Raw genomic sequence first — 26,480 nt, forward strand, 5'->3', positions numbered from 1 at the left:
CGCGGCGTGCATGTTCCGTACGTCTGTACGCCAGAGTGTGTGTCGGTCTTGTGCAAGCGTGCATGCATACGTGTGCACGTTTGCATGTGCATGCAGCAGTGAGTGGGCAGAGTAGGAGGAAGAGAAGGAGGAGGCCGGCGAGCGCTAAAAGCTTGAACAAAAGCTAAAGATAGCACAGCGCTCGCAGGCTCTCAGCTCGCCTCTGTCAAGGTTGCACAAACCCAACACGAGCTCGTCTTGACGGTCGCCGGGCCAAACATCCCATCGGAAGCTGACCATTTCCACGGGAAGAAAGCGTTTTCACGCTGATGAACGCTGTCCTAAAAATCACCTTTCCACCAAGCGCTCCACTATGCTTTCCTCTTCCCCATTCCCTAACAATGGGCCTAGCTCCACCCCTTTTGCGGTACCCTACCACTAAAGAAGGGTTCCGAAAAGTAGTAGGATTGGTGCAGTGTGGAGGCTGTTTTTGCTAGCGTTAGAGTACCTTGAAAAGTCCTGAATGGATTTGGATGAAAGTTGGCAATAAACTATGGAAGAACTAATTACATTTTGGGGGTTATCCGGATCCAGGAATTTTTGAAAGGATTCCTTAACATTACAAGTTAGGACCATTTTTTTCATGGTCAAGGAATGTAAAGCCATCCAACCGTTTTCTATGCCGCTTATCCTCATTAGCATCGCTTCGGTTGGGGTATGCTAGAGCCTATCCCAGCTGACTTCAGGCGAGAGGCAAGATACAATATGATAGAATATAATATGATATAATTTGGAGTCGCCGATGAACATAACATGCATGTTTTTGGGAGGAAAATGTGGGAGGAAAATCCACGCATTTGAACCCAGGTCTTCCATATATGTAACTAGCCTTTGTGACGTAAGTCAGGGTATTTGGTCATGACCTCCATACATTGGACATTTCAGTCGGTGATGGCGGTTGAGTGTGTAAGGTCACAAGCGTCCCCGGGCGCTCCTTTGTTTGCCGCCTTGCAAACACAGATGACCACAACCAAACACAGCGTCACGTAGCCACTGCAGCTACAATCATCTAATCACAGCATCACAAAGAGACACTGATGACCAGAGGCAAACATGGCGGCTATACGTCAGACGCACGCAAACACAAGGGACAGGGCGGGAGGTGGGGGTGGCGCTATCAGCGTCCCCAGATGTCAGTGAGTGACATCTTATCAGGGAGAGCGACAACAACGCTAACAGCCATAGAATGGTATTTTAGAGCTGGAAGATAGATTCGGGAACCGTGTACGGTGTACGGTTGTCCCTCGCCACATCTTGGTACCTATTTTGCGGCTTCACCGTTAACTCGTTCAATCCCAGACATTTTGACAAAGACAACCACTTCACTACAGGTCACTTTAACTCCGTTTTGATTGAAGCACACAGAATATTGTGTTCTATGGCTATAGAAACACGGGCTGTGTTCGAAACCGCATACTTACCTACTACTCATACAAATTTTTTGAGCATGCGAGAAGTTCCTGGATGCATACTGCATTCGCCAGTAATGTTTACTATGTATCATCAGATTACTACTCAAACCCAAATTACCCAGGATGCAACACGGCGTGACGTCACCGGGACCACATCGGTCCAAACGGCGGTGTCAAGCAGGATATACTGCCAGTTGGTTCGCTTCTTGTTTTCAAAGTAAAAGCACTGATTTATCACTATGGTTTACTATGGCTTCGCACTTAAAGTGCGTTGCTCATTAGCTAGCTTAAATTTTGCAGACTTCATCCAAACTAAATTGGTATTTGGACAAATAAATGGCATACTCGGGATCTAAACAGCCACTTTCTCGCCTGATTTAAAAAAAAAAACATCTCAAAGTGATGTATTTAATGCCTGTCGATTTAGGCTCGGGTAGGAGCGCAATGCATTGTGGGTTCTCATGTAGTACGCTGTAGTGTAAACGCTTTGCATACTGTCTGATGGATTGGGTATGCAGTATGGAGTGTGGATAGTATGGGCATGGAAGTATGTAGTAGTCAGTATACGGTTTCGAACACAGCCAAGGAACCTACCAAAGGAAACATTAGATTCCATTATTTCGTCTTTCTTTTCAACTTTCTTTCTACCGGTTTCCATTCTTTAGTAATCAGCAGTAGAACATGCTGATACTATTTGATATCGTGCTAACTTTCATTCATTCGTGTCTCTACCGCTTATCCTCACAAGGGTTGCGGGGGGTGCTAGAGCCTATCCCAGCTGTCTTCGGGATGAACGCATATCTAGGTTATTTCAATATTCATTCTTCATTTTGGTTCAGCTTTAAGCATTCACATGCATACACAGCACCCAGGTTATGTTTTTGTGTTTTTGCAGGCGTTTATCTGTTTGTTTGTGTTCAAAATAACTTGAACATTTCTGCATAGATTTGGATGAAATTTTCAGGAATTGTAGGATATGGAGGAATTGCTTAAATTTTGGGGGTCGCTGTCTGGATCTAGGATTTATTAAAAAGGATTCTTTAACATTCATTCATTCATTTATTTTCTACCGCTTATCCTAACGAGGGTCGCGGGGGTGCTGGAGCCTATCCCAGCTGTCTTCGGGCGAGAGGCGGGGTACACCCTGGACTGGTGGCCAGCCAATCACAGGACACATATAGACAAACAACCATTCTTCGGGCGAGCCAGCCAATCACAGGGCACATATAGACAAACAACCATTCCCACCCACATTCATACCTATGGACAATTTGGAGTGGCCAAATAACCTAGCATGATTTTGGAATTGGGGAAGAAACCGGAGTGATTCTTTAACATTACATCTTTAACATCTTTAACAATAAGATTCAACATTTGTGCATAGAACTCCACAAGATAAATGGTCAGAGCACATAGAAAAAAAAATATGACAAGTTTCCAACAGATTTTACAAAAATCTAAGTTTCTAATTCCGGATACTACGATCTATGAAAAAATAGGGTACCTTTTGGAATTGCCATCGTAGGAAGACAACACGAAGCTATAAACATGCAGCAAACACCATTACATATACGTATGTAGCCAAGACATTTGCAGTGTTTTATTGTATCAGAAGCGATGGAGTTTGCGGCAGAAGAAAACAGCCATGACGGAAAAAGCCATGTTTGTGAATAACTACTGAACTAATATTGATATCATTATGAATCCAATTGCTAATGGTATGTTTTGATGGGGGCGGCACGGTGGTCTAGGGGTTAGCGTGCAGACCTCACAGCTAGGAGACCAGGGTTCAATCCCACCCTCGGGCATCTCTGTGTGGAGTTTGCATGTTCTCCCCGTGCATGCGTGGGTTTTCTCCGGGTACTCCGGTTTCCTCCCACATTCCAAAAACATGCTAGGTTAATTGGCCACTCCAAATTGTCCATAGGTATGAATGTGAGTGTGAATGGTTGTTTGTCTATATGTGCCCTGTGATTGGCTGGCGACCAGTCTAGGGTGTACCCCGCCGTACGCCCGAAGACAGCTGGGATAGGCTCCAGCACCCCCGCGAGCGGTAGAAAATGAATGAATGAATGAATGTTTTGATGGTCAACGAATCTAAATAGGTAGCCAAAATAAAGGTAGGGTGAATATTTATGATGTAAATCACAATATGGGTCGATAACACTGCATTTTACCCTACGTCTCAGTATGTACGCACTTATACAAGCGTCACTCAGCATCTGAAATGTTGGATCACTCATGTAGGAGGGAAGATTTGTTTTATTTGCCTTTTCAGGTCACATGATAAGTGTGCTGGACCTGAAAGGAAAACATCTGCGGGTGAGGGGGTGGTGTTTGGGGGGGGGTCAATGTCCTCTCCCAACTGCAGGATGCATGTGAGTGCAGGCCACCCAAGGAAATTTGGGTCTAAACACAAACACGCTGGGGTTCTTCGCAGTAACAAAGCGCTTCATGTTGCCTTAGCTGAGGAAGCATCTTTTGATTTTCATTGATCTGAGGCGTCACAAAGATGGTTGCATCCATCACCTCCTGGAGAAAAGTCCATTGCTGAACATTCTCGGACTCCACACAAATCGTTAACGCTTACAAAAGCGAAAGACGGACCGTGCTGCGAATAAAAGGAGAGCAGATTGATTGCGAATCTCCGCCATTAAAAAAAAAGAGGTGCTCGGAGGGCCTACAGGCGCCACGGCGCGCTCTGCTGTCGTGCATGAGGCATTCAATGGCAGCGCATGCTGAGACCATCTGGAGAAGTCCACACAAAAAAAGTGCTGAGGGGGATAAATCTGCATCAGGAAGGAAAAAGGCAAAAGAGTTTTAATAGAGAGACGAATGAACAGTTCTCAGTGCGTTGATGCTTGACTTTGCACGACAAAGCACTGGAATAAACCAAGGCACCAGAACAATAACTATCTTCTCATCGTTTGTGTTTTATGTGGTCTTCAGGCTATGAACGCAGCTTTAACACGCCGCTTTGGACTTGAAGACATGAATGCACGTCGGACGAATGGACTGTGTCCATTTTACAGGATGATAAAAGCGTCTTTCAAGTCCGAGTTTCTATCAGCCTCTGGGAGAAACATGTACACACTTCTCTTTCTGGGGACGTGACTCAAGACAAAAGGTGGCCTTCAAACTCAAAAGCCAACCAACTTTCCAACCGGCCTTTGCTAACAAGGCTAATGAGATGATATGTAAATGAAAAGTGGGGATGATTGCCTCTGCGTGGGTGTTTTCAATTAAGACCGCATCAGATATGAAAGTGCACAAGGTCACTGCGCAGATCACATTGGAGCATTTGGTTTAACTCCCCCGCTTGTCACTGCAAGCTGATTTGCAGGCGGACTCAGGTGGTCCTGGTCCAATTAAGCGGTCCTGCTGCAGCATGAGTAGGGAAACTGTCAATAAAAAGGAAATGAGATCAATGCTAGGTCTTATTCTAACCCAGATGGGACACGGGATGTCACTGAATCCTGAAACCTGACTTGGATTTATCACTGTTGCATTTCATGTCACTTGACTGCAAATTGAAGAGACCGTTATTGGGACTGACTGAGTTTATCGTGATGCACAAAACCTTGCAGCTGCTAAAAAGGAAACGCGGCTCTTTCTAATCTCTGTCATTTGACTGATTGCTCAGTGAAGTGTCCACGAGATCTGTCGTTGCCATGGTGTTGTGTCTCCTCATATTTCCATGGAAACACAAAAATTATAAATTATGACTAGCGTGGCGCTTTGGGGGAAGTTTTCAAGTCCGGCTACATTCATTAGGGTTACTTTGTGTAAGATAAGCATTTGATGCACACTTAACCCCATGTGAATTGTCATTATCATTTCATTGTTATATTCATGTACGTCAGTGACTGCAAGTGCCAAAGGAGTGGCAACTTATTTTACAGTCTGTGTACTAGTTAGTGTTATATTGGTGAAATAATCACTAATCATCCTTATTTCATAATGCATTGACACCGGTGTGCAGCTTTACTGGAAAGGTGGCGCCCCCTTGTGGTTGGCTTCATGTGAGCAAGGCTAAGGCAAGTGTGACGTGTAATCTTCACCGGTAGATGACTATATTATGAATGTACCAGCAAAAGTGTCACATTGTGTCTCCGTTACTTATAGAGTTAAAATCTTTTTTTTTGTACAACATTCGGGGCGAAACTAAAAGTGACGTCATCTCAAACCAGGTCCAAAGCGTAGGGGTAAATGGCGACATCCGAAGGATAAAAGACTTACTACATGTTTGGCAGTCACCAACGGGGCGATAACTAATGAGCCTCCATTCATGGGCACGTTTACTTGTTCTTGTGGTCTTTCTCTTGTAGGTTTTCATTCACCTAGTATGGCCCCGGTGATGACCAAAACCCACAACGAGGACATGAGCTCGTGTTTGCCGGTGGGGCGTGTCTGTTGGTAGCAACACTGAGCTAATAAGCCAGCGAAGAAGCACACTGGCAGTTTCATATCAAAATAAAACTAGAAGCCAGCTATCTAAACGATTTCAAATCATAAAATCTGCCAATCAAATGTGTACCGTCCAGGTCCAGCACCATTTTTAAAATTGTAATTCACGTTTTAGCTACAATAAGCACAATTTAATTTAATTAGTCGTGTGCGCTCTAAAGCCTTTACTTTGAAGGTTATTACAGGAAGTAGAGTAAGCGATTCCGATTAACTTAATGTCACTTGTCAGACACCTTGTGAACCAGACGGTGGGCGCTCACGACTCACGTGCGTCGACAAGTATGGTCTCAAAGAAAAACAAAAGCTTTGCTAGCCCCTTCCCAACTTCAGTCTGATGTCCATTTGCCGAGCGGAGGAGCTATGAAGAAGCACCACAGTCCCACCAAGCAGCATCAGCAGCTGGCGGTGACAGACGTCCCGGTGGCGGCGACGACGGCTCCGGGCGGTGAGGTGACCGTCCAGCAACTCAACGAGCTCCTGTCCAACGGCAGCGGCTTCTACAGCCTTCCGACGCAGCACTTCAACGAGGTCTTTCCGAGGATTTACATCGGCAACGCGTGAGTCTTCACTATTTCATTATTATTGTTGTTATTTGGTGACGCCGACAGGTAGCAGGTAGTTGGTGGCAAAATGCCCCACTTCCGGCTTCATGTGCTTCCGCCTCGCGCCATGACGAAATGCACGCGCCCACACGGGCTGGTTTATTTGTATTTTTATTTTTTTTAAATCAAAAACACAAAGTTTAAAGTAAGGTGGCATATTAATGTTTAGTTGACAGTAATATGTGCCTCTGCTAATGCCTAATAAGTTGTATTATTTTAACAATAAACACCTTTTAGAGTCAAGTATCCCTCTGATGTTTGTGAGCCTTAACATCCTCCGCCATTGTTGCCAAGCAGCCATTTGCTGGACTCAATTAATGACATAAACACAATCTAATACCTTGTGGATTGTTGTTTGCACTTTTGGTTCTATATTTTCACCAATGCAGCTTGCCCTGTCTTTATCATCGTCTTTATAATATGATGATCATTGTCATGGGAGTACCCGGAGAGCACCCATCCTTGAACCCAGAACCCAGACTGTTGGCCACATTTGTTTTCCCTTTAATGTAAATGATGTGTTTTTTAATATTTGCCATGAATGTCTTTCTGGCATACACATATGAAGCCGTATGAATCCACATAAATCTGTGGATGCTGGCTGTCCCCCGCCTATTGGCTTTCCAATGAATGTGTCCACTCGGAAGGAATTTACCCCCCCCCCCCCCCCCCCCAAGTTAATCCATGGCTATGTACACGAACCACCTGCTTGAAGACTTGTTAGCTGTGTTCTTTATGTTTAATTTGGTTACACAATAACGATACAGGTATGATACCATGTTTATCAGATGAGCTTGTAGAATAACTATCAAGTGTAACGTCATTGCACAGATGGATCTCAGCCTGTTAGACTGATGCTTGGAAGAAGTAGAGGAGCTTAGTGTCCCAAAGCTCTCCATCTCTTGGCGTCGGTTGCTGCCAAGAAAAGGCAGCGGGATGCTATGCGTGCACTTTAATGTATCGCTGCTACAACACAATCGATGGGATTATGTCAATGAGGCGGGCCGAGGCTGCAAACACCTAGCTGCTGTATGGTAATTAGTGCACTGTGTGTCAAGGGAAGGTCGTGTTCTGTGTTCCCAGACTGCGTGAAGGTGTTATTGATTGCCAATTTAATGCATGCGACCACCTCGGGGACCCGCCGCCCAGCCTTTTTGTGCTGACGTGTCCGCTTCACCTAGGGTCCTATGAATTCTGTGAAATCACGGAATTGACCAGTAAAAACGGAATCTACCGTTAAATGCGTAATCTCATGGAAATTTACTGTGTGAATAAAATGGCTCGTGTGGGAAAACGTTTCCCCAAAGACCACTCATTCAAAGCTGCGTGTCTTCACAAACACTAACCACCCCTTCTACTGAAATACTACTACTACTGAAATACTGGATGTCAAAGCTGGAATGGAAAATCAGTCGGCGAAGACACTTTGAAACTCATTACAGCAGTACCCAGTGTAAGCTAGCTAGGTTAGCTGAGTTTAACGTGTGTGTCTGCCACTCAGGCTATAAAGGTTGTGCTTTATTCATTCATTCATTCATTCATTCATTCATTCATAGGTATATATAGGTATGAATGCAAGTGTGAATGGTTGTTTGTCTATATGTGCCCTGTGATTGGCTGGCGACCGGTCCAGGTTGTACCCCGCCTCTCGCCCGAAGACAGCTGGGATAGGCTCCAGCACCCCCCGCGACCCTTGTGAGGAAAAAGCGGTAGAAAATGAATGAATGAATGAACGTGTGTGTGTCTGCCACTCAGGATATAAAGGTTGTGCTTTATTGCTTGCAAAAAAACCAAAACTAACAGCTGAAATGAAGGTAACACGACAAAAACTTAAGCCAATGACACTACTAGTTCATGGCACGAACGGTGCAATCAAGCAAGTAACTTGTCCACACAAGCTACCCAACATTGTGGCTTAAAATACGCTGGGTGGCAGTTTTGAAAGGTGATTAGTGATATGATTATGGACAATTAGGCCTGTTACAAATTATTACTACAAATTATTGTCTTGTCATTACAGCTGTTTATTTTTCATTTCTGCTGTTTTTTCTGTTGTTTTTTTTAAATTTAACATTTTGATTTCATTCTTTTAATACAACTTTTTCTCCAACCTAATTTTCCAAGTTACAACATTATTTAGTTTTGTCTCTTATAATATTGCGACTATAAACAAATAATATTTTTTCTTCAAAAATAGCATACATTTTCCTCATAATGTTGAGTTTATTCTGATAAAATGCCAACTTTTTCCTCCTTAGACTGACTTTTTTTCTTAATATTTTGACATTATTCTTGTAAAATTACTGCTCTTTTGTTTTTTAATTTTCCAACCATTTACCTTTTATATGTACTATATTCTGTTTTTGTAATATTAGACTTTATTATCATAGCATCTTTACTTTATTTTTGTGACATTATATCCCGAAACCAAATATTTTTTTTTTTTTACCAGTGGTTATACATTATAAATAGCTAATTGTAATAAAACATTTTTTAGTTATTTTGCAAAAATTACAACTTTTTTACACTACTTTACCTACGACTTTTTCTTCATATATTGACTCTATTCTCGTCAAATTACAGCCCTTTTCAATTTCTGCTGTTTTTATTCCAAACAATTAAAAAAAAATCTTCAAATTTTCTTTTTTTAATATTATGATGTATTCCACTTGATTTTTCTAACATTAGAACTTTTTACGTAATCTATTTTTCCACAATTTGCACCTTTATTTTTGGTTTATTTGATTGTCAAAATATAACAACTTTAAAAACAATATGTATATGTGTATGTATGTATATAATGTATATGTTTTTGTAATATTTCACCTTTATGCTCCTAAAATGTTGTTATTTTTCTTTACAGTATTACAAAATGATTCTTGTAAAATTCCAACTTTTATATATATATATATATATATATATATATATATATATATATATATATATATATATATATATATATATATATATATATATATATATATATATATATATATATATATATATATTATTCTTGGAAAAATTACTGCTGAGTTCTCTATTTTTGCTGTTTTATATATTTTGAAGTTGTCTTGTTAAATTAAATCTTGTTGTTAAATTATATTTTTACAACGTGCCCCAGGCCGATAAAATAACAGCGGCGGGCCGCACTTTGGCCACCCCTGACTTACGCCAAGCCAGCAAGGTGCTTCAGTCCTTGGAAGTGCTCGTAAAGTTCCCTCTGAGGCTCCCTGGGGAATTTGACCTACGTGAGGTCTCGGTTTCTGGCAAGGACGCGAGTCAAAGGGGCATGCTGGGGTTGGGAGTGCAATGCGTTGCTAACAAAGCACACTGGCATTGATTCAGTGGCAGATATTGGTACAAAGCAACACAAACACTGCCTCAGCTGAAAGTGTTTGTTGCAACAACTGAGGCAGCAAAATGTTTTATGAAAGATGCAGTGCATATATCACTTTCAAATAAATTGTGCTGACACGCTGCTTTTTGATCACTGCAGTGTGATGCTTTGTTCCTCTATTGTGCATATGCATCAGTCATCCCTTTACTGCACGGTTTGGCTGCTCTACATGCCTTTCAAAGCCCTCATCCTGACAGAAAGGTGCTAAAGGGGATGAATGTTTGTCCCTCTCCTGCCTTGCAGGTTCGTGGCCCAGAATGCAATGCGTCTGCAGAAACTGGGAGTGACCCACGTGCTCAACATGGCGGAGGGCACCTCCTTCATGCACGTCAACACCAGCGCCGACTTCTACGCCGGCACGGGCATCACGTACCATGGCATCCAGGCCAACGACACCGAGCAGTTTGACCTCAGTGCCTTCTTTGAGGAGGGGGCCGACTTCATCGACAAGGCCCTCGCGCACAACAAAGGTGAGAACAAATGACATCAGTGCGACTCAGGAGCGAAGATGGAATAATACACGAGTATCACAACCTAGAACCTTCATTGGCATCGTAGATAAGCCTCGCCCCTCTCGGCACCCGCAAGCGTTTACCATGCATGTCTGGAACTTTGTGCTCTCCTGTGGTGATTACTTCGGGTTTTTGTGACAGCTTGTACTTCATTGTCGAGTCGATGAATGACGCGGGAAACGCATCTTGCCACTTGTCACTTTTAATGCATACTGCATGGGAGTATGGAGCGGAGACACGACATGTACAGTCAATGTTTGGGAAAAAAAACTGTGGGAATGTTGGTGTGCTTAACTCATTCATTCATTCATTCATTCATTCATTTTCTACCGCTTTTTCCTCACGAGGGTCGCGGGGGGTGCTGGAGCCTATCCCAGCTGTCTTCGGGCGAGAGGCGGGGTACACCCTGGACTCCCAGCCATTTTTCAAAGGCCCCTTCCGGCACACAGAATATTGTATCCTATGCCTATATAAACATTGAACCTACCAAAAGAAAGAATAGGCTCCTGTCTTTCATATGAAAAAATGTTTGATCCCCCTTTTTCCGGCAGTGGAATATAGGCAAGTTTCAGGAAAATATCACGTGTAAGACGATGAACTATAGTGTTAAAATGTCCCTACAATGCTATGCCACAACATTAACGACACAGAAAAAGGGTTGTTTTCCATCAAAATAACCATTTATTTACAAATATAACACCAACTAGTTAAAGTTTTAACTTATGGAACTGAACTAGCGCACGCTACACTCCTTCCTCCATGTTCTTCCACTTCCTCCTTCCTGTCATCTTATCAAATGTAGTTCTGACATTTTTTATGCTTTAAGGTTCCTCTAAAAGTGATATCCATGAGTGTGCAGTTGTGTCATGGAATCTTTTTGCCTCTCGCACCCCCCCCCCCCCCCCCCCCTTCTGTCTTTAACTCATTCAACACCAAAGATGTAGTTTATAAAAACTACATCTTTGGTGTTGAATGAGTTAAAGACAGAAGACAATCACGTATGGCTAATTGCGACTTACCCCAGAGTCCTGCTCCATATTCCATTATCAGATCACATTGTGTGGTTTATCAGTATCCACGCATTGCTACACCTGTGGCTCCCAAGCGGTTTTTTTTTGGTTGAAATACTGCAGAACCTTTATCAGAAATGTTCCACATTCAAGCAATAAGATCTGCTCCAAAATATGAAATGAAACTGGGAGCCAAGTGGCCAAGTGGTGGCTTTTGCCGCAGTATCAGGTTTTGCATTACTGGCACATTTTGTCGCCGTCATTTGCAAGCAAGCTTTCAAAAGGTTGAAGGTCGAGGATTTTAACGAGGAGCTGCATCGATGTTGCTGCAGTGAGACACCATCTCCTCACGTGGCGTCATCTCTTCTTGTGCGTGCACTCCACAGGGAAGGTGTACGTACACTGCAGAGAAGGCTACAGCCGCTCGCCCACCGTGGTGGTGGCTTACCTCATGCTGCGCCACAAGATGGACGCCCGGCAAGCGGTGGCCACCGTGAGACAGAAGAGGGAGATCGGCCCCAACGACGGCTTCCTGCGCCTGCTGTGCCAGCTCAACGAGAAGCTGGCCAAGGAGGGCAGGCTGAACGGCGAGGTGGGCAAACTAAAGACCAAATGAAAACCTCCCATTATGCCTTTCACTGGTTTCCACTGCTCCGGAGGACCCGCCCACAAACCAGCACCCAGTCGAGGGGAGTATTCTGGGACACACTTTTAGCAGTGAAGATCATTACACACACACATCCACGTTTACCTTCTGATCCCCATCGGTCCTCTGCTGTAGAGCTAGGTCTCATAGGGCAAAGCGACTTCAAGCATTCCGTCTCGTTCCGAAACCCTGACGCCCTTACCGCTGAGATTCCAGAAGTAAAAGACGACAGCACAATCATTCCAAGTGATTCCACTGCCGCCTTTGTCGCTGCCCTCGACGCCATTAGGGGAATCCTCAAAGTAAAAATCTACGGCCCCAAACCCAATGCAACAAAGACCCTAAACGAGGCAGAGAAGCATTCCATGTTCACACAAACGCAGGCGGAATCTCAACTTTTTATTCCTAAAAACAACTATTCACAGGATCCCAGGAGGTGCGAAAGGTCTGCATAAAGTAGCTTAGGCTTTACGCCACTTCAGGCCAACAAGGTGACTTTTAATCATAGCTGCATCCTACCCAAGGTCCCGTGAATGTCGATCAATCACATTCCTTCTCGTCTCGCCCGCCTCAACATCGGCCAGTCACACAGCCAACGCATCAAACAGCCGCAGGCGTCCGTTTCAACCCCTCAAATGCATCATGGGACATTTTTCCACTGCCAGCTCTCACATCCAGGACCAGAACCTCGGGATGCAAAGGTCCATTTTATTGATTTATTTATTTAATTTCAAAATTCTGATCTTGTTACAGTAATCCCCCGCCACTTGCTCAAACTTTGCGGCTTCACCCCATCAACGTTTTTTGATCATATATGAATTAGTATTTCTGGCAGTTTTGCGTCTATCATTAAAACCTATTATTAGTCACATATTGTGCATATTTAAGCAAATTTGGCATGTTTTGCCTCAATGTAACAAAACAGCTAAATGAAGTAAAATACAAATATAAGGCATTCAGAAGAGAAGGCGCATTAATTAATCATTAGGTGTCGGTCATGTTACTGGAATGTTGGGTGAGACACACAAGCACCAGACTTGATCGCTGGTTATTGCAGGTTTGATTTATCAGGCACTGTGATCCCTAACACGGGCTACTACCCACACCAAGTTAAAACTCAACCCTGAACCCCGACGTCACTTCCTGTACAACGCCGGAACACATTTACAGCTACACACGAGCAAAAATCTTATTTGGTCTTATTTTCTCTTATGTCTACTATATTGGGTAATAGGAATGGAAAAGTGACTATAGGGGTGTTATTTCTTGTCTTGAGGGCTCTAATCTAATCTAATTGAGGGCGTTAATCACATTAATTGTACACAGCAAAAATATTAAAGGAATCATACTTTGAGGAAATTCACTTATCATAGTCGGCTCTGGAGCCAATTAGCTGCAATAAACGAGGGATTACTGAATTTGGATATCTGCCAATGCTGATACAATTGGGATACCAATTCAAAGGAATATCAGCAGATCTAGCTGGAAGAATATCGGTAAACACACACACACACACACACACACACACACACACACACACACACATGTTCACAGCCTAACAAACAGTCTGACAATGCTTCCAGGTCATTGCATTGTCATTGTTATTGTCGTTTACGTGAGGCTGTAATGGACCCCGCTCTATGCGCAAGAATGATTTTGTAGCGACCTGGAAGTTTTGCATAGGGCGGACGTCTGACTGTCTTTTGTGGCCGTGAGTAAGGAGACCAGATGCAGTGTGCAGATAGCCGCAGCACATGTGCTCTTACTCTTTTGGCTACGTTTGCTGATATTCTTTCTAGTTTACATTAAAGCACAGACGCGGCTCACGAAAATCTTACACAATTTCCAAATTACGTCTATTACAATGGTATCGCGATCCGATACTGGGTTGGATCGGTCCCACACCTTTTTTTTTTTTGTTTAAGCAGAGAAACATTGCAATATATGTCAATACTCCACCATATACAGTATGTATAGAATGTAAGGACATCTCAGTTATTCAACACATCTCTTGTGTCGTGTAAACTCATCTCATGAATGAACTCGCTATTTATTCCTCCTTTTCTATATATGTATGTCTATATGCATATGAATATATACATGTACCGTGCGTACTGTATATACGTATTTACTGTACTGTACATGTTGACATATATGAATGTATGAGCAATGTGTCTGTAACGTGTAGGTATCGTCCGTGTGTCTTATATATCACGCTATGCTCTTCTACAGCTCAACAATTGGCTTTCCCACATCTCATTTGATGAGTGACATGTACTCTATGAATACTCGTATATGACGTGCATGTGAAGCCTTTCCGTGTGATCACAGTAGTGGAATCAGGCGTCTCCAAAGCGGAGACGGAGCACCGACTATCACAGAGTCTCTGATGATGACAACTTGTGTGTTTACATTCCGGTGCAGGCGGCAGTGTGGATTGTGCACATCACCTCCATGTTTGCGTGTATCTCTTTCTGAACGCTCAGACCATCATTTGCAATGTTGTGTTTTGACCCGGTTCAGCTCCACGAGGGGGCGCGCTTCCATCCATCCAGATAGTGACTGCAGAGGTTTTTTGGGAGACATCCAAACAAATGTGCTCCGGGCCCGCCTGATTCAGACCTGACTAAACGCTGCCAGATGCAACGTGGTGTTGCAGCAGCGTTTGCTGACGTCTAACATGGAGAATACTATCCTGTTGGCTTACAACTGACTTCAGGCTCTCCCTTGAAGGGCGAGCTGTCCTTCCCCTATTCCGGCTCTGGGCGGCGCTTCCTGTCCGCACCGAGTGTCCTTTGGCCCACACGTCGCTGCACACGCTCTGTTGTGTTTGGCAACACACATCAGGTGCACCGAGTGAAACAGATACCACGTTATCAGCCACGTGTAATCGTTCATTTACCAGCACAACCTGCTGTACTACACTGCTCTCGCGAAGGCATACAGTCCTCGTCTGTTTCAAGTGCAACATCTGTACAATGGCAATGATTTGTCTGGTCAACCGTGAATTTGGAGCGGCAGTCGTTCCTTGCCACTTGGTGGTTCAAACATCTCTCACTCGCTTGTGTTTTCCAAGTCTATTCTACACTGGCCGAGAGCTTGGGAACTTGCTACGCTTAAAACGGCAGCCGTCTCCTGTGTCCATAAGCACTACCTTATGTTTGAGATACTGCCACAGTAAACTTTCCCAATACTAACATGTAAGGTATAATGTATTACTATTGCTTACCATGTCCGCTGCATTGGGTAATAGGAGCGTAAAGGTGACTATAGGGGTGTTATTTCCTGTCTCGAGGCCCGAATAATGTGAACGGTATTTAGATTTAGAGGATTGTCAACATTTAGCGATCGGTTCGGCCCCAGATGTACTTGTTTTCCAAAGTCGGCGCTGATGTGTGTAAACAGCAAAACACAAAGACAATAGGTCTGCTTTGGTGGGTGATTTAGGGCGTTAAAAAAGATGCACGTTCGAGAGGCTGAAATCAGAGGATATTTTTATTTTTAAATCATAAAATGGTGAATCAAAAACCAAAATAGGTGGTAGTTAATTGGATAAGCGATTAATCATCAATTAATTGTTTAATTCTTCAAATATTTTAGCTCGTTACGCTCTCTTTCTCTTTATGTGATGACTTTATTCCCACAATATTTTCACTTTTTAATATTATATATTAAATATACTTAACTTTCCCAAAAATTTCAACCACATTTCGTTAGTTTGTTTTTCATTTTTGTTTCTCTCTGCTTTTTTCCTGATGACGGACTCACCACAGCGGGTCTTTTTCAAAATTAAAAATTCTATATTTGTGTATTTAATGTATCAACTTATTGCGACTGAAATGACCTTTTTCCTCATAGGTTTTTCTTGTAAAATTGTTATTTGAGTATAACTTTTTTCTCTTAATATTTAGACTTCATTCTCTTAAATGTTAATTTCTGCTGACAACTATTTCAACTTTCTTCTTGTACATTTTCTTTAATTATTTTTATAATTATTATGTAATTATTATTTTATAATTATTAATAATTACTATTTTTTCTTGTAACATAACCTTTTCCCCAATCTAATTTCCACCCATTTTTTTTTCAATATGTCATCTTTATGCTACTAAAATAATATTGTAGTAGTACTGCCAATGAAGCAACTACGTTTTTCTTGTATAATTTAGATTTTCCTTCCTGTAAAATGACTGCAAAACTTTACATTTTTGCTTTTGTGTTTTTTCTTTGTTTGTTTTTTCTTGCTGTAGTTTTCTTGTTAAATTGCCGCAGGCTGTAAATGGCCCTAAGGTTGCACTTCGGACACCCCTGGTGTAGGGCCGAACTGATTGCTCGGGAAAAAAACAAGCTTCAGATGAATTGACAAAGAAAATAATGTTTGGTTGCGGGCAAGAAGGGCAAAATATATTTAGTATAGGGGAGTTTCCCAGGGAAAACAGGAGGTTTGACCGCTATGATGAACACGCAAATCAACACTGCCGCCTGCTGTCCAGCCAATGTAACACCGCCAACGCCTTCTCTGGACTGAATTGACCCTAACCGGATTGTGTTACAAAGTGCGGTGTAACATTGTATAGCGTTGGTGCTCGATTATTTTGTGTAGCGATGCGCCACCAGCATCGCGTTAGAAGGTCTGACCCGGCTTTACTGTATTATTTCAAACTCTGAATGTCAAACGTGAAGTAGCCTTTGTGTATATTGTTCTGTACCATGCACTAAGTGGTGACTTGCTGCATTTCATGTTAAAGCTGGCCTACTATATGGTATATATGCGTCTACCGTAACACGTGATGAACGTCTGGCAGGGATGTTTGTCATTGAATTGTTTTGCTCGGTTAGGAGAAGCAGGAAGTGCCCACAGGGTAGGGATAGGTTCACGACCTACTTCTTTGACCGACTGTCATTATCGTGCATGTCATTGGACGAGGCGCTGGATCCTAAATGTAATGAATTCACAGTGCTGGTTTTTCACAAAGGATTGTGAAAGCTTCAACGCCGGCTCCAAGTGAACTTGTCCATCTCAAAGAGGTTTGCTCATTTGACTCCCAAATAGAGTACAAATGTGAAGTCTCCTGTGGTGTAATTTGGACATCTGCGCTTTTGTCGGACTGACAACTGATACTTTACATCATGGAAACTCATCTGGCTCAACTTGTCCACCGTTTTTTTTTTCCTTCACCGAGCAGTCGGCTTGATCCACTTGGGAGTTTTTCAAACACGCTCCGGAAACGACCAACAAGTTTGCATTGAGGCCAGGTGGAGGGCAGACGCCATCTTGTCCTCCTCCGTGGTTTCTCGCACAAGAGTCCACTGCCTGACTCCTCCAGAAGTCCGTCATCTCGCCCCCCACCTTCATCCGTGCTCATGGACAGATGATGATAATGATGCTGCTGCCACTCACACATGTGACCCGGACAACACAACAGTCAACCCCGAAGCCTTACACAGTGTGTTGTTCACTTTGTGTATTTCACCTCACACGACAGGATGGCAAGGCTTTGTTGAAGTGCACTTGATTTAAGATTGCAATCTTCTTTTGGTTTTTCTTATATTGGACAACTTTATTAAAAATAAACGGCTGTGTTATCACCTTGGCTCATTGCTGCTTTGTTCTGCGGAGGGAATCACCATCCATGGGGGGCAGGGGCACAGCACCCATCTTGCAGAGGTGTAGAACAAGTCACAGCAGGAGAAGCGGGAGAGAGGCAACAAAAGAATACTTGAACACTGTGTGACAGCACACGGCACAATAAGAGATGGTGTAATGGTACAGCTGCTGCCTTTAAAGGGAAAGCACTTTTTGGGCCGAGGAATTTTGCCCACCATCTACACTCCTTATGTGAGACATGGAAACATATCTTTCTCTTTTCTGTGTGTTTGAAAGATATAAGTGGAGGCAGCTGAGAATGCCAGTAATGGGATGCCACCATTCCGTCTACAAAGCCTTCAGACGGAAAGTCCATTAAATACCAACAATGCTCCGTTTACATAATACGACTGGCATACTAACCAAGCTTGTTACCATTGTTACGCCGAAGAACTGCTTGACTGATGTAGTGACACCTCACCACACTACCTGGGGGGCGGTTGAAAGTTTGAAAACCACCCCCGACCCACAAATTCCCTCCTATTTCGCGTGGAAGTGGTAAATGTGACTATCGAGGTTATTTCATGTTAATGATAAAAAACACACCGATTCCTAATTAATCGTGATTAATCACTATTAGCGATTTATATGTCCATTTTTACTGTATTTAATGAAGAGAAAGATAAATGACAGGACAGGATTATAGACTGTATATTTTAACTGCTCCAAATGAAGTCAGCATGTCAAGCTAAAAGAACTCTAGAATGTCTCTTTAATAGTACTAAAAGATTTGAATCACACTTTAAACCGTGTTGTTATGAGCGATGAGATGTTGTTGAGATGTTGAGCAATGAGACGCCGAGTAGTTTCTTAGTTTCTACACTGGTGTCATTTATGTTACGTCATATTACATGGATGAGACAATATAGACACCACGGGAAGTAGTGTCCAGAAACCGGAACAATACCAAGAAAGTCTCCCAGTGCTGGATGTGAGACCATATTATGTTTTATTTTCTCTTATTATGTGTAGGTACTATATTGGATAATAGGTACGTTAAGGTAACTAAAGGGGTGTCATTTCATGTCTAGAAGACTCAATGTTTTTTTTAATATAAAAAAACATTTAAACAGGTTTCCTATACTATGCAAATATTCAGCTGAAGACAGCTGGGATAGGCTCCAGCAATGTTTTATTGGCACAAATTAACAGCACTATTATCATCCATCATAACACTAACAATTAAATGTGTCTTATTTTTGAGCATATACTCCCGTAAGTTTCATTTTTCTTTTACCTAACCTGAAGGCTGAGGTCCAGCGGCACCCGCCCCCTGGCAAAACATCTTTGGTTTCATCCACATCACGTGGTGGCGGCCCCGTCTGCCATGTGCTGACTTGATTAGGATTTTGTTGGTGTGAAATGTGCTCATGGCCCTATACCCCCACTCCAAGTAAAAGCGTTTACAATGCTCTACCACAAGGTGGAGCCAAACCTCTGCATTGAGGGCGGATAACTGAGGCCCGTCAACAATCCAGGCAGGGCAATGAGGTGTTGGAATCAGATGACAAGTTATGACTTAATCACCACCTGGGGCGGTCCGGTCCACAAGCATGACAGCCTGTCGTGTTACGACCACGCTCTTCTCTCTACCTTCAGTGCACGGCTGCACACACGGTAATCCTTACAGAGCAGCTGTGTGGTCCCTCAGGGGCCTCAATTAAAACTAATGTCTACCTTCTATTAATTTTACAGCTCATAAATGGATTTAACTGATCTGTTCAGGTCTGCAAATGCGAGGATTCCTGCTGGTCTTGGTTTGTAGAAACATGCCAGGTAAAGAGAGCCCAGCACAGGACAGGAAGTATGCTGACAAAGAATGTGTTGGAGCGTGTTATAGGTCCCTCACTGCAGCTTTATTCCAAAGCAGCTCTCAAATGTCATCAGTATCCACGCAGGGGCGCGCTGTGATGAAGTGACATTCATTCCAACAATGTAAAACAGCGCGTTTGCTTGTGCATGGAAATGTTTACAGCTTCAGTTCAAATCAAACCTGACTGCTTCCTGTGAGGGAGTTGCAGAAAGAAACACAAGCCGGCGTCAATATGGATTTAGTTTTTTAGGCTTTTTCGAACATGTTTGTTTCAAATACCTGAAATGCTTGGAAACGTGTTTATTTTCATGAGTCATCTTCTCATTGCTCACATCCGCTAAGCTAACATCACCTGTGAAGAACACGGGTGTCCGTCGATGTCGGGCGCTTGTTTATGGAGGAAATGATTCATGAGTGAGAACCAGGACATCTAATTTGCGGCCTTGATGTTTTCACCACAAATAAAGTCAGCGCCACCGGCCTGGTCATGGAGAGCGCACCTTTGCGCCTCCATAGTGTCATTTCCCTGCTTGGCCACGGGTCAGAGATCACACTATCAAGTGGAAAAGTGAGTGATGCTTCCGACACTGACGTTGAAGCACATCTGTGACACAGCGCTGGTTTATCAGGAAATATGAAGCAATGGGAGGAGGAGCCGGATTCTCAGATCCACTTCCAAGTGGTTTCGCCCGCGGTGTCCATCGTTTCATCCCTGTGATGTTTGCAGCCTGCTGGCTGTGCCGCATGTGGATACTGGGAGGATGCAGATACAATAATAAAACCACAGCATCACGCCCAACACATGATAGCCTGTTAAATGTACGGATGTTTTAGAGCTGTCGTAACTTGGCGTACGCTCCAAGATGAAGAGCATGTTGTCGGATCGGAGCGCAACGTGATTCATTGTTCGTTTGATTGTCCGTTGGCAAGAATTTGTATTTTTTGTTCCTTTTCTGGTTGTTTAGGTGGCCTTTCTGAGACGCCCTTCCCGTTGATCTGCGGCACTGGAGATGTCCGGTGTCTTGGTGTCGCAACCAAACTTGTGCATCGCTGCACTACCAGAGCATATCTTTGAAATACCCGTGAGAACACGGCACATGTTGACATGAGGGGTAAAAAGTAAGGTGGCGTTGTTAAAAGGCAGGCCTGGCATTTGCAACGTTTTGCTGCCTGGCTAATTGCTAAAGGCTGCACATGATCATCTTGTTGTGCGGCCAGATGTTGCCGCACCTCCGTCACGGAACCATGCTACAGGTTACACAAACCCTTGGAAATGTTCACATGAAGTGCCCGGGCACTATAACTGACACCTCCTGGTGCTCCACTTGCCTGACTGGCATGGTTCGCTGCATTAGAGTGTGTTTCTAAACTGCCCTTTTAATGCATGATCATAATGATCATCATATCATACCCTGGTTTGCATCTAAATGTGCTGTCACACACGGTGAAGGTGCAAGAGAGCGAGGTCTCGGTGTCTAAGAATGGAAGCAGCACCCTGGGTGGGCTCGCTCGTGTTTGTTATTAAACGCTGCAGGGTGAGATTATTCTCACATGTTTGTTGTGTTTGACTTATTAATCATGCAAAGAAAACAAGCACGCAGACTGCCAGTGTTGCTCTGTTTGTACTTACATGCTCAATTAGCACCTCCTGCATATAATCCTGGGATATACGTATGTCATTCAGAAGGAACGTGAGACCAGCCGAGCGTCCGGCGCGCTTCAAATTGTCCATTGTCCAAGTTGACTCAACTTTAAAAAATTGTAAGCTGTTGACTTAAAATATTGATGAAATCTAGCAAATTATTTCAGGTAATTTCAACTCACAACTGAGTTACTCCAACTTAAAAGATCAATTTTAAGTTGAACTTTTTTAGGTCAAATAACCAAATATTTTTGTTGCATACAACAATGTAAGTCAAGTAATCTCAACTCATTTTCAAATCTGGTTAACAAATGATTTCAATTAATTTCAATTTAATTGTAATTGTAATTAGAGGGCTGCACGGCGGTCGAGTGGTTAGCGCGCAGACATCACAGCTAGGAGACCCGAGTTCAATCACACCCTCGGCCATCTCTGTGTGGAGTTTGCATGTTCTCCCCGTGCATGCGTGGGTTTTCTCCGGGTACTCCGGTTTCCTCCCACATTCCAAAAACATGCTAGGTTAATTGGCGACTTTAAATTGTCCATAGTTATGAATGTGTGCTATATGTGCCCTGTGATTGGCTGGCCACCAGTCCAAGGTGTACCCTGCCTCTCGCCCGAAGACAGCTGGGATAGGCTCCAGCATCCCCCGCGACCCTCGTGAGGATATGCAGTACAAAATGAATGAATGAATAATTAGTTAGAATAAATCAAAAGGGAGTTGAGATTACTTGAATTCTATTGTTGATACAACAAAAATATTTGTTTATTTGAAACAATTTGCTACATTTAATCACAATTTTAAGGCAGCAAGGTTACAAATTTTTTGAAGTTGAGTCAACTTCGTCAAATTTAAAAACTGGAAATGCATCTATTTTTAGTGGCAGTGGGTTTTTTTTTTCCAAGGAAATGCTCTACTTTGCTACACCAAAACCACAGGTTTAGTACGCTAAACCTAAACCTAACCTAAACCTAAGAGTTGTGCTCTATGTGGAGTTGACAAGCAGGGTTTTTAGCCAGCATGCCAGCGAGCACTCATGACTTCTCTGGACTCGGTTTGAGCCCAGGGTGCTACATACATTGGTGACCTGGATGTGTGAGTGAGTGGACCCCCGTAATCAAGCGGGTTAGAACCCAGTCACATGAAGCCTTGGAATGGGAGGATCCTAGAATTCTGGATGTGATAGAACTTGGGTCTAACGGTCACTGGTTTTGATACTTTTGGACGTGGGCCAATGGGAGACCTGGTAACCTGCTAGCAATGTTCGAAATGGGTATCACACAATCCAACCAAACCTTGTAGCGTTACTTTGAGTCATTTGAGATATATCAGAAGAATGTCGACTGTGGTGAGTCCAGCCAGTCAAAATATTCAAATATTACGTTGGCTTGTTGTCAAAGTTGTTGTTGGCGACGGGTCTGAGTCGTCGCGGTTTTGAGAAAGAAGCAGGTTTCTTGTCTACACGGAAACGACAAGTCGCCATTTTTAGATTTTCCCACTCACAAAATACCTTTTACCGATAAAATACTTTGTTGTTTTGACCTGAAAATGAATGGACTCCTCCTTCAAAGAACAGCACATGCGTCCGGCATGCTGTTGTCGAGTGGTGCAAGGAGTGGCTAAGGATTGTTTGCAAAGAGTTCCATGCAGCGTTTGAGGTCCAGCCAGCCTCGCTCCCGCCGGCCAACTTCCTACTTTGCAGCTTGTCTTTTCAAGATTCTAGACTCTAAGAGGTCCTCAGACAAACAATGAAGATGTGACGTTTGCTGCCGCCAGGGTTCAATCTCCACTTTTCCTGTGTGGAAGCCTCATAAAAAAGATCAGAGTGGTACAAGCATCCCTTTTGGGGCTTATTGTGCCTCGGCCGCCCCGTAGCAGTCTCTCAACTCCTGATGACCTCCTTCCCTGCCGAAGAACTCCAAACTGGGGCGGCTGCCAGCTGATAAGCGGTCAGGATAAGGAACATAACAGCTTTTGGTGTCAAAAACAGCGTCCAGGGAGCGATGCAACATAAATTGTTGTTTCATTCAGAGTCTAATAAGTAGCTGCAAGTGAAAATGGGAATTCTTCGTCCGAGATGACTGCCATATGTTGTCTCTTGAGCTTGTATCGTGCTGTCACAAATGATAAACGTGTCAGAGGGAAGTCTAATTTACGAGAAAGACCGGTCAGGCTTGTTTGAGAACTTTAGCATGTTCCTCATATCTGAGAGCGGCAAATATGAGCGACTCCTCGTTGCTGGTGTTTATTGTGGTAGTGCGCTCTGATTACTGCCACATGTTGCTGCAACAACAACACACTTGCCGCACACTGATATTGTATAGATCACAATGATTGACACCCAGCTTTGTGTTCAGGCGCTCATACCAGTGTCAGCGGCTGGTAGGATGCCAAATGCCACTCCGGTCTTTACGAGGAGACACAAGGGAACGTTTTACTTACACACTCGAAGAATGTTCGTGTAAATTATCCAGCGGATCGACTTGACTGCGGTGCATGCATGCAAGGCAAAGATTTCCAGTCTTTACCTTCTTTATAGGTTTACGGTCTACAAACGAGTTCCGTTCCTACGACGGTAAGCTGGGTTTTAGTGTGGGAACGTTTGCCTCGATACGTAAAGACCTAAATCGTGGCGTTTCAACCGATCTTGGTCTGGGTTTCTCCACTTTCTGTGCATTTTCAAGATGTCCAGTTTCACGTCGCTTTCCTTTTCCTTGACGCACTGCAATCCGGAGTAGAACCCGTGGAAGACGTAATGAAGGGAAAACATTCATTCATTCATTTTCTACCACTTATCCTCACAAGGGTGGCGGGGGTGCTGGAGCCTATCCCAGCTGTCTTCGGGCGAGAGGCGGGGTACACCCTGGACTGGTCGCCAGCCAATCACAGGGCACATATAGACAAACAACCATTCACACTCACATTCATACCTATGGATAATTTGGAGTCGCCAATTAAACTAGCATGTTTTTGGAATGTGGGAGGAAACCGAAGAACCTGGAGAAAAGCCATGCATGCACGGGGAGAACATGCAAACTCCACACAGAGATGGCCGAGGGTGGACGTGAACTCGGGTCTTGTCCGCTGTGCAGCCTTGAAGGGAAAACCGTTCACAACAAACAATGAAAGTGGAGTCCGTCCACAGTGTATTCTTCCTTCGTGTACTTGCCCAGCGCAGTGTTCACTGGCTACATTGAGGGGGCCCCAGTCAGTCAGGGACCCTTGGAATGACTAACTTTTCCCCTCATTTGGTGCCCCCCTGGCTAGGACACGTCCACCGCTGCTCCAACGACCACCCCACACCCAAGTTGTCATGGACTTTGACCGGCTAGAGATCACGTACCCACTGGTCCGACATCATCAACCAAGAACTCCGGCAGATCAACCTGTCACTGGGGAAGCGCCGCGCTTGATGCCAAGACCGTGCAAGCTGTTCTTAACCTAGAGGGCTCACCACTGTGCTGGCATGAGACTTAAGAAAGAAGATGAAACCAAGGCCGCCTGTATCGAGCTGCTTCACTGCGACAAGAAGAGCTGTTGCCTACATCGGTGAGTACCTTTAGCCAAGTCTCGGTAAGCACAGCAAAACACGCCTTTTGATGACGTATAGGTCTCGCACCGAATATGCACCCTGACCGTTCAGACTGCAGCAGCATCGCATACCTGCCGGTGTTATACATATAAACATGGGAATTGTCCTGCAGTGTGAACATGGCCTTAAACTCCGCCGGCCATGTCTTTGGTTGACCGTGTTTGGTGCAGAAACAGGCCTTCCTCAAAGATGGAAGCGTCCACAATGTCTTGCCAAAGACAAAGCATGTGCAGTGCTGGAGGCAGTCTTCCAATCTGGTGAGCATCTGATTGTTATTACACTGCCACGATGATTAAAAAAACAACAACAACAAAAAAATGCTGGGCCCCGGGGGTGGGGGGTGCTTCCAATGGAAGAAGCCAGAAAGGACCAAATGGAGATTCTGACTGACATCCGTCGCTGAGCACATATATTTAGTAAGAGCGTAAACACAACTGGCAACACTTCACACAACATAACATCTCCTCGCTGTGAAACCCCCCTCAACTGGTTTGGCTGCGGGATTCACGGGCTCTCAAATGTCCTCCATTTGAAGGGACTGTTGGCAGCACGACAGTCGGAGGTGACACGCTGTCTCTCTCACTCTCTGTATGTCACGCTCTTCTCTAGCAGATATCTGCAGCTGCGTGTCGCACAGACGTCACGTTAAAGGAAAACTGCCCATCATGAACACCAAAGACTTTGTTGTTACAGTGCTTTCTGAAGATATAAAAACAGCTAAAAAGAGCCACCTATTCCGCCAACAAGGTTTATATCCATGTAGTAACAGGTACATTCATGAAAACATCTACCGGATTTTCTGGACTATAAGTTGCTCCGGAGTATAAGTCGCACAAGGCCAAAAAGGCATAATGAGGTAGAAAAAAACATACATAAGTCGCACTGGAGTAGAAGTCGCATTTTTTGCGGGTAATTTATTTTCCAAACTACTTGACCAAAATGGACATTACGTCCTCTTGGAAGGCAAGTTCTAAATAAACAATAAAAAATTAAAAAATATATATATAAAAAAGGGCGGCACGGTGGTCTAGGGGTTAGCGCACAGACCTCACAGCTAGGAGACCAGGGTTCAATTCCACCCTCGGGCATCTCTGTGTGGAGTTTGCATGTTCTCCCCGTGCATGCGTGGGTTTTCTCCGGGTACTCCGGTTTCCTCCCACATTCCAAAAACATGCTAGGTTAATTGGCCACTCCAAATTGTCCATAGGTATGAATGTGAGTGTGAATGGTTGTTTGTCTATATGTGCCCAGTGATTGGCTGGCGACCAGTCTAGGGTGTACCCCGCCTTACGCCCAAAGACAGCTGGGATAGACTCCAGCACTCCCGCGACCCTCGTGAGGAAAAGCGGTAGAAAATGAATGAATGAATATATATAAAAAATAAAAAAAACTTTAATTATATTAGGTACCAGTTACTGATTGTAAAAGTACCCTGATGGAGGGGTAGGATTTAATAAGCTGTGCTTCTTCCTACTCCTTTTGGACATGTGGAACTGTGAACTGATTATGGGATGCACTCAATTGGAATCTGATGCATGTTCAAATGAAATAAAACCATTACCATTACCAAAAGAATAGAGACCAGGCTGAATAGGTGTAAGATATGCTAACACAATGGTTATTCAGCTACATAAAAAATAAACATGAACAGAAAAGGTGTCCAGTGTTTATGTAACATAAACACTTTTTTCATTTATAAG

The 26,480-nt window shown here is 43.7% G+C and overlaps 1 protein-coding gene across 2 annotated transcripts in view; it reads left to right on the forward strand.

Annotated features, from left to right (window-relative positions):
* Positions 1-5,737: 5,737 nt before the first annotated feature.
* Positions 5,738-26,480, forward strand: part of dusp3a (dual specificity phosphatase 3a) — a 28,203-nt gene continuing 7,460 nt past the window's right edge. Inside the window, exons 1-3 of one of the 2 annotated variants that reach the window (XM_058065862.1) lie at positions 5,738-6,475; positions 10,161-10,387; positions 10,777-10,938. In XM_058065862.1, coding sequence (XP_057921845.1) covers positions 6,279-6,475; positions 10,161-10,387; positions 10,777-10,910 — 558 coding nt within the window. In that variant the 5' untranslated portion in view covers positions 5,738-6,278 and the 3' untranslated portion in view covers positions 10,911-10,938. Of the gene's footprint in view, positions 6,476-10,160; positions 10,388-10,776; positions 10,939-11,825; positions 12,032-26,480 lie in introns of those variants that run through there. The other variant, XM_058065861.1, reaches the window with a different exon arrangement.

This window comes from Doryrhamphus excisus, chromosome 3 (genome assembly GCF_030265055.1).
Source record: "Doryrhamphus excisus isolate RoL2022-K1 chromosome 3, RoL_Dexc_1.0, whole genome shotgun sequence".
Lineage (NCBI taxonomy): Eukaryota > Metazoa > Chordata > Actinopteri > Syngnathiformes > Syngnathidae > Doryrhamphus > Doryrhamphus excisus.